Genomic DNA, 9,017 nt, shown 5'->3' with positions numbered 1-9,017 from the left:
TCTGAGGTATCCTATGCAAGGTATATTTATTTGTATGGGGCTTCTCAACCAGTGTGGAGGAAGTAAGTAAGACTTGTAACACCACAATGTTAAAGTACTCCATTAAGTTCTGCATTAACAGTCTTGCTTAGTATAAGTATTAGGAAAATATCCTTAGAGGATTAAAAGTAAAAGGACTCAATACTTAAAACTTGAAACCCTTTTGAGAGTAATAATGTTACATCATAAGGTAATTATTACTCATGCAGTATAAACTGTTTTTATCATTGTATTACATTGCATTTCTAACTATTTCATATAGGGTTGAGACTAATGATGAATCGACTGAGTGATTGTTTGGTTTGTTTCTAACTGATTAAGCAACTAATCATTTCTGCAGTGACTCATTATACTGCTGGATGGAATAATCTATGTTTTGTATGTAAAATCTCATCCTGTAAGTAACAAATAACTATCTATACAAGTCCCTCAAATTTGTACTGAAGTAGCTGTAACACTGAGGGTCCATTTACTTCAAGTAAACGTTCTTGAACAATTCAAAGTGTTTTACATAGCGCACAAATAAACTATGACGCACAAGACAATATTAAGAGACTCATAAATATGATTTTAAATAATTAAAACAAAGTCAAACAGAGGACTGAAATTAGCTAAAATAAAATAATGTTGAATGAAATGTAATTTTTTCACTTGTCTTTGTTCAGTTCCACATGTCAAGATAGGGGGCGCGAATAAAACTATTTGGACACCGAGCAGAAGAAGAAGAAGAAGGAACTTCCGATTGAAGCCGGAAAAAGCCGAGGCGCCAAAATCGAAAAGTTATACCTGTCAGGGGAGAGAAGGTAAACAGCCGGCTCTCTCTGCCGTGTGACTGCGTGAATCAGTCGTTGTTTGCATAACTGAGGCTCCTGTCTGAAAATGGACTCGACGGCGCGGTTCTTCACGAAGCTCAGGAAGCTGGCGGTGACTCTGGAGTCAGAAACCGCCAAACTGCAGCGCTCGTTTGAAAACCGCAACAGCGACGGGGACAGCGGTGAGAGACACACCGACAACGAGCCTGTCGCTCAGCCCCTGAAAGCACGTATAGACCACTCAGCCAGCCGGTGTATCTCAATACGAGTTCCTTCTTGTTTCAGAAACCACTGCCACAGCGATGCGAGCTTACCACGAACTGAACTGTGAAGTCGGGGACCTGAAGGTACGGCGGTGTACACCAAAGTCCGTTCATTAATCTGATATTTTAAGGCAGCGTCGTTTAACGGCGTAGCAGATCGAGCACACGAAATATCACAGTGTTCATTACATTGAAGTTAGTCAGGACGTCTGGTTTGTAATAGTGGTGGAGGAAATAATCAGATATTTTCCTGAAGTAAAAGTGCGAATACGTTAATGTAAAGATATTAAATTACAAACAGATTCTGCATTCAAAATCTACTTGAGTAAAAGTGTTGGCTCTACAGTAAAATGGTTCTTGTGACTGGCACATTATTGTGCATGACATTATTTGATGTTAATGTCTGTGTTAATGGCTCGTTTTAACTTACTTGTTTACATTTAGGTAGTTTAGGTCAGTGGTTCTGAACCTTGAGGTCAGGCCCCTCCAAAGAGTCACGACATGAATCTGAGGACTTGTCAGATGATTAATGTAGTAAGAATAAAGAGAAAAAATCTAAAACACAAATTCCAGTTTAAAGCAAATGTCTCTTGGTGGAACTGCTCACAGACATGAAACATGACAAGGACTATGCCTGTCAGATGTAGTACAGTACAGTGTTTCTCTCTGGAGTAGCAGTATAAAGTAGCAGAAAATGGAAATACTCAAATACAAGTTTTTCAACATTGTACACAAGTACCATACTTGAGTAAATGTATTTAGTTTGTTTCCACCACTTGTTTTCGGTTTTTTTTAATGACCACTCATTGACAAGACATTGATGGCAGTAGGTGAAATGAAACACTGGTTTAAAGACATTTTATTAAAATAAACCAGTTCTCCAGCTATCTGCAGAATTTACCTAAAGACCCCCAAAACAAGCAAAAGGTCTTGAGTCTCGATAACTGTGTGAAAAATGTTTGGCATGAGAGTGACAGCAGTGTCGATCCCTCCCCGAACAATTGCCCTTCAGAAAAGGAACCAGAAAAGCTGCCCCCTAGACAAATCAATAGCAATGAAGTTTCTGAAATGACCAATCAATTAATTTGTTGTTACTTGAGTGCTTACTTAAGCCATTACCAAATAAAAGTCTGTCAAATAACATAGAATAAACATAGAATTAATTCATTCATTAATGTCACAAACCAAAATTTTGCAGATTACAGTGTCACAAAGAGCTGACAGGAATGTTTTTTTTTTTTTATTAACTGTCAGTATAAGTAAACTATCGCTTTAAGGTTTGGTAACATGACTTAGTCTTCTATGAACATTTTTGTCATTTTATGAAAAATAATTATTGATTGATTCATTGCAGTTAAATTAATTATTAGTGTTAAGTGACAGCAAATGAAAAAAATACAGTGACAAATTAACAAATTCCTCATTAAGTATAATAAGGAATATACTAAAGTTTTATAAATGTATTATACAGCCTGTTTCTAACTCACCATCTTTATAGTACGTCAGTTTGAAGAATATTGTCACATACACTATGAACCTGTGGGCCTCTTCACTTTTCAAAGGAGTGTACTAATAGACTCCGGTCTGTCCTCGTGCAGGGGCAGATCCAGGGTCAGTTGGCTCAGCAGAAAGTGCAGGAGAATGAGGTGAGCAGCTTCATTAAGGCCTGCAGAGTGATGGAGCAGAAGGTCAGTAAGGACATCCAGATTCTGAAGGGACACTGGGAAAAATACGGGTACGAAGCTCCTAGAGACACCCAGAGACCAACCAGTAAGTAATAGTTGTATCGGTGAGAGTCAAACACAGTTTGCTTGTTTGTTAAAGTTTAGAACGGGTCGAGCTAAACCGAAACTTGCAGCTGCATGCTAAACTAGGCCCAGATGAGCACAGGTTCATCTGAACTGCAGCTAAACTGTGTGTCTGAGTCACCCACCTCAACATCATGTGAGACACTGGGAGTAGGTTTGTCTAAAGCTTACCAGTATGAAGTGGGGCAGTGGAATTTCATTTTCATCATTTTGTCTGTGTTACTAGTGTTACTGAGATCTGCATTGAGTTCTACAATGACTGTGCAAGCAGTAAAAATGGTTTCTGTGACCTCTGGAAAAATGACCACATGTCCTCCTTGCAGGCACCGGATTTTAGGCAGTTGTAATATTTTTCACATAATAATTAACCTTGTTTCATCCATTGAAAATGAATTGAGGAAGAAGTGTAATTGTAATTGTAATTAGATGATTTTATAAATTCAACATTTTCTAGAAGTGTGGCTTTAAATGAAACAATGTGAACTTAACTTGTTTTTGTTGTGACTTGCCCTCTCTTACACAGAGGGCAAGTGTCAGGAGTCAGAAGCTGAAGATAACGCAGCAGATGAGAATGAACCTAAATCAGCAGAAGAAGAGGAGGGAAGTCAGGAGGAGGCTGGAGATAATCACTCCTGCTCATCTGTGAATGTGGTACCGCCGCCCTTCACTGACGTGCTGCGAACCCCGCAGCTTTCTGACTTTGGCCTGTCTGAGATGCAGCTGAAGAGAGCTCTGGCTGGGGCCGAGTGGTGCTCTGAAGTGCCCCCTATGCCTGAGATGAGCCTCCCTCACCCCTCACTCAACACCCCCGCACCACCACCCATGCCCTTAACTCCCAAATGCACTTTGCGGATGGATGATGAGGAGCTACAGACGCCCCAGATGCATGACTTTGGCATCTCAGAGCACACCATGTGTCTGAACAACGACTTCACCATGGATCTGCTCCGGAAGAATGTTGAAAAGCCCCAGAGGTAGAGCATGATAAGAATTTTATAATGTGTACAATGAGCTGGCTACATGCAGCACTGCTGTAGCAGCACTGCTGGAGGTCTCTCAAGAATCTATAGTTACTGCTTATTGCTGCTTAATGTGTGTCCTCTGCTTGAACAGACCACCACAAGACAAACCTGCACCACTAGTGGACTCTCTGAAGGAGAGTTTGCAGATAAAAGGTATGAAACTGTCTCGACCGCCATCTTTAACTGAGCTTTACCTCTGTTTTCCCTTAGGAGGGTTTGTTTCTGTTCTTCTTTTGTATCTTATTCTTCATTTTTCTTATAGTCAGTTTTATCAAAGACCTGGTTTCTGACCAAATGTTCTCAGGTTCTCAGTTATTATTTCTCTCATGCTGTTTCTAGCATATAATACCAATATAATACCTGAGTTCTGATACCAAATCAATACTTTTTTTTCTTTTTTTCCCACTACATTGAGAAATATTAACATAACAGAAATATTAAAATGTTTTTTCTTAATACAAAAGATAAGCTTATGTCATGTTGTGTTAAAAGACAAGCAGTCCCATGAGAACTCTGCCTTGAAACAAGATTTGACTTTAAATTATGAGCAATAACAAGATGTGACCAGACATGTGATACCAGCTTCAGCAGTTTTTCTTTGACTGTATAAAATAAGCATTAAGGTTCATTACCCAGCCTCCCAGTCTCACAACAATCTTCCCCCCATTTTTTTTGTCAGCTCTCTACTTTGCTTGTAATAATTTTAAACTATGAATTTAACAATTTTTCTTGTAGTTTCTCTCAATTATAAATGACTGTGTTACATTTGTAGCAAAATTACTTTCAAATAAAAGATTTTACTGAGGATGACACAAACATGACAAGATGCTTTTGAAAACCTGTACTTAAAGAATTAAACTACATATTACTACTCAAAAATTTACAAAAACACCACCATCCTCCTTGCATGAAAATAATAGAAAGCACTTAAATGAAACATATTTTGTTATTCTCCCTGTATCACATTGTTCTTACTGCCATCCGCAGAAAACTTGGAGTCCCCTGAACCACCTGTGTTTTGTACCCCGGGGTTCAAGATCAAAAAGACCAACGGTCACTGCTCCCCACCTTTGCAAGTCAGTGATGACCCAGAATCCCCTGGTCGCCCTGGACACCTGCCAACAACCCCTGAAGTGCCAGCGTTTCAAACCCCATACGTGAATCGACTTGTCAGCATCAAAAAGGTATAAGAGTGTGTGTGTGCGTGTGTAACATTCATGTATGATATTTAACATTTTTAACATTTATTTCCTCGTCCTTTGCTCATTTGCATGTGTTTCGCAGAGTGCAAAGAAGCCCGAACCAGTCAGCATGCAAGCAGATGATGACAGCCACACCTTCAATCTTCCAACGCCCACTCATAACGGAGCAGCCGGCTCCAAACGTACCTGGGAGTACAATGTGCCAGAGATATCCATCATGGGTGTGGAGGACAAGCAGATGCCAGAGATGCCAAACCTGGAGTCTGTTCTGGGAAATTCTCTACAAAGTGTAAGACCAAAGGAAAGTTTGTTTATCTTTGCAGTCGCATTCAGAAATTCACTGCCCTTTGGTTTGAGGGTTGTGGTCATTTCCCACATGGCAGATGGACAAGTCAGTGGCTCAGTTTGGTTAAATGTGCTTTAAAGACACAAAGTTTAATTTTAATTGCAAGTATTATGAATTACTTGTTTTCACTGTATGTGTTGTAAGGAACCTCAAATAGCATCAAACTCCTGATAAATGCCCATGATAATGACGGTAACTGCACAAAACACCCCCTCTAATAAAATAAAGAATTAACTATAGCAAATCTCTCTCTCTCTTTTTATTGTTAAAAAATATCTGAAACTGTCATTTTATCAACAAAAATGAGCTGGAAATTCTCAAATTTGCTTTTGACTTTGTAGTGAAACAAGGACTTCATAAACTCCAGCCTCTGTTTAATGTTTTCCTGCCTTTATACCTCTCTCATGTTTACCTCCCAGAGAAGTGCAAAAATCCTGAAGAAGACGAGTGAGCATGAGAAGGTGACCAAGGAGCCCGCTATCACCAGTCTGGAGCTGGATGGTCCCACCCAGGAGTTCAGCTTGGGGATGCCTCGCATCAGGACAGACTACCAAGAGCCCAGCACCCCAGAGATGCCCGACCTCAGCTCTGTTACACAGGACATCTGTAAAGTATGTTGTTTATTCCCATTAAAAGCACATCCTACAACTGAAAAGACCTGTGGTGTTGTCTTAGCTGATTAACTGCAGACTGCTTTGTGACAGTTTTGATTTCCCTGTCTTTCCCAGACTTTAAATTTGTTTGACACATTATCCAGAACATCAAAACCATATTTATAATATGAAAAATTCAGCCCTCCTGCCATGTGCTTCTTGTGTTTCTTTCACATATGATTTCTTTTATTTTGTAGCTTGTGTCCCAGGCTCAGTTGAAAAAGACTGACGTGGCGGTTGTGCACCCAAATGTGCGGCAAGAAAAACATGAAAAAAACACGAGGCAAGGCTTTAGGTAAGTATGGCAATGCCTTCACTATTTATTTTATCGAATCTTTCTACTAAGGTTGCAGACTGGATGAGATCACACTGCTGCTGAGTAGAAGAAAAGAACAGTCATTAAAGATACTGAGGGATGTTGTATCATTTCATATATATATATTTCTTCAGGAGAAGTGGGAGTTTTCGTTATTTTTGTCTACCCCAGTAGTTCCCAACTTCTTTCGACTCGTGGCCCACTTCCAAAAAAAACTGAAAAAATATTAGCAGCTCACATATGACCCCTTAACAATACAGAAGCCAAACAGTGTGTTCTTGTTTTAATGTTAATGATCAAACATTCAGGACTGAACTGAAGCAGGGGAAGCTCAATTTTTCTTTTTTGTTTGGAGGGGAGAGATCACTGGTTGATTCACCGTCTGTCTCATGACTCTCTCTCCTTTTAACTCTTCCTGTTGCTAACCAGCTATCCTTTTTGATATTCCACTTTTTGCCATCTTTTAGCGAGCAATCAGACTAAGATAGCAAACAAGTCTATGATCTGGACCAGCCAGTGACAACAGTGATAAGTTCCTATCACTAACTTATCACACTAATGGGCTTTAATACAAGGAAAAAAAACAATGAAATTAGTTTTTCAACATTTTTTATGTTTTTGAAGATCATTTTGTTTTAAAACATTTAAAAAACATTATTTATTATTTAAATTTTTACATCAGTTACATCTTTTAAACAAAAACGTTTGGTTTTGCAAATGGTTTATCCGCCCACTTGCAATATGTTCGCGGCCTCCATGTTGGGAACCTCCATCTTGTTGCCGTACTTATTCTGCCCTGATATCTTTCAGGCCTGTCGTTTTTAATCAAGATTTTAATTGTAACATGTCCTGTCCCACAGCTCTGTGAGTCTGCCTGTGGTGTCAGAGAGCGAGTTCCAGAGTTTACCCAGCTACCTGAGGCAGATGACTCTGTACAACCTCAACCAGGCAGTTCACAACATCAACAAATACACAGCAGAGTGTCGAGGTCAGTGCCAGAGTATTCTTATGATCAAAGTTAATAGATTAAGTTACTGTCTAAATACCTTGTTTAAGCTAAGTTAACAATAACCATCAATCTTATCACCAAGGCAGAAATAAGAGATGTTGCATTAAATCATTATAGGTTTGTAATTATGCAGGAAAACAGTCATAACTAACTTTTTTCAATAAACAAAGAGAGTTGAGAGTGGGGCTTTCTACTGACATGCTTCTAATTTTTCATGATTTGTTCTGCATTTTCATTCAAGACGAAGAAGCTTCTGTAGTTTCTTTTTGTTTTAATTAACATGTCCTTTTGGCAGGTTATATAATTAATATTTTTATTTTTAAGGAAGCTCTGTGCTAACCTGTTGTAGTTTATTGTATTTAAGTTACTGTGATATAGATTTTTTGATGTTGCCCAGCTTTGTTTGTTTATGAATGAATTGTTGAACTGCAAATCATCCATCGACATTATACTGACTTTGCTCACATTTAAAAGCTGATATGTTGATATGATACTAATTGAGCTTTTTATTAGATGACGTTGATGTACAGTAACCATGCAAGTAGAAAAAGCAGTTCATTCGGCTGCAGTTCATTACTTCAAGATGATCACATGGCAACACATGATTACGTTATCCTACAAGTTAACTTAGACCACAACTAACAGCACCCATACATGTGACCCGAGTTACAGCAGCAGGCATTAACCACATCAGCTGGATCAATAAACTAATTCTTGTACTTGAAGATAATTCTTAATGAGTTTGCTTGGGCTCGTTGTCTTGCTGCAAAATGAATTTGGGAACAATCAGACGCCTCCCTGATGGAACAGAATCTAAACATCTAAGGGTCCTAACTTTTGCACAGTACTGTACTTGAAATAAATCAGAAAGCCACACATGTAGCTTAAGTTTGTTTATTCTAATGGATGATCATATGAACAAGAAGTGCTGAAGAAGAAAAAAGAGAGACCCCTTTTCGGCTTACTAGCAGTCTGATGTTAATCTTTTGCTGTTCTGTGGCGCCCTCTGCAGGAGAAAAGACAGAGCTTCAGATGGAGGAGCTGAGGAGGATTACCAATGTTGGAACCAAGACCCCTGTATACATCCTCTGTCTAACTGAGCTCAAGAGGCTGGAGCATGTGGGAGGAGCCAGGAACACCTCTGTTTACAAACTGAGTGCACACACCTAAAGGTTGCTTGGATACATTGCACATTGTCTGATTAGGATCTGACATCTAGTCTCATCTAGACTCTTTAGAACATGCTCATATAACCAGAAAGCAAACTAGGTAACATTTCTGTCTTTTTTTTTTTTTATCTTGACTGTAAATAGTTCTGATGCATGGCTGGTCAATAATTTGCACTGCTGTGATATTATGAATCTGAATATAAACTGACTGTATATAATAAATCATTACACATTTCACATTGCACATGATATGAAAATGAGCTCTCCAGAGACTGTTAACTGTGTAGTAATAATATAGGATAGTTAACTTTTAAGAAATGCTTAACTAATGATGGATAAAAGGCAATAGGAGCATTAACTCAGTATGAGGGTATGATT

General features: G+C 38.8%; 1 protein-coding gene across 1 annotated transcript; it reads left to right on the top strand.

Annotated features, from left to right (window-relative positions):
* Positions 1–759: 759 nt before the first annotated feature.
* On the top strand, positions 760–8,876 carry ska3 (spindle and kinetochore associated complex subunit 3). Its single transcript, XM_071481694.1, has 11 exons — positions 760–1,033; positions 1,137–1,198; positions 2,713–2,884; positions 3,446–3,896; positions 4,036–4,097; positions 4,932–5,128; positions 5,229–5,435; positions 5,912–6,103; positions 6,343–6,440; positions 7,322–7,449; positions 8,483–8,876. Exons 1-11 carry the CDS (start codon positions 919–921, stop codon positions 8,638–8,640), a joined length of 1,842 nt encoding a protein of 613 aa, XP_071337795.1. The 5' UTR covers positions 760–918; the 3' UTR covers positions 8,641–8,876.
* Positions 8,877–9,017: the final 141 nt, after the last annotated feature.

Source organism: Trachinotus anak, unplaced genomic scaffold (genome assembly GCF_046630095.1).
Source record: "Trachinotus anak isolate AG129_WGS33_773 ecotype Australia unplaced genomic scaffold, CSIRO_AGI_Tana_v1 ptg000001l, whole genome shotgun sequence".
In the NCBI taxonomy this organism is placed as follows: Eukaryota; Metazoa; Chordata; class Actinopteri; order Carangiformes; family Carangidae; genus Trachinotus; species Trachinotus anak.
Note: the sequence above shows the minus strand (reverse complement) of the source record. Positions and strands in the feature narration are given on the sequence as shown.

What these genes read in the sequence shown, in the direction of transcription:
- ska3 (XM_071481694.1), top strand. Translation starts at nt 919, where the DNA reads ATGGACTCGACGGCGCGGTTCTTCACGAAGCTCAGGAAGCTGGCGGTG. An exon ending in AACACGAGGCAAGGCTTTAG is followed by an intron (nt 6,441 to 7,321) that starts GTAAGTATGGCA and finishes CCTGTCCCACAG; the next exon opens with CTCTGTGAGTCTGCCTGTGG. An exon ending in ATACACAGCAGAGTGTCGAG is followed by an intron (nt 7,450 to 8,482) that starts GTCAGTGCCAGA and finishes CGCCCTCTGCAG; the next exon opens with GAGAAAAGACAGAGCTTCAG.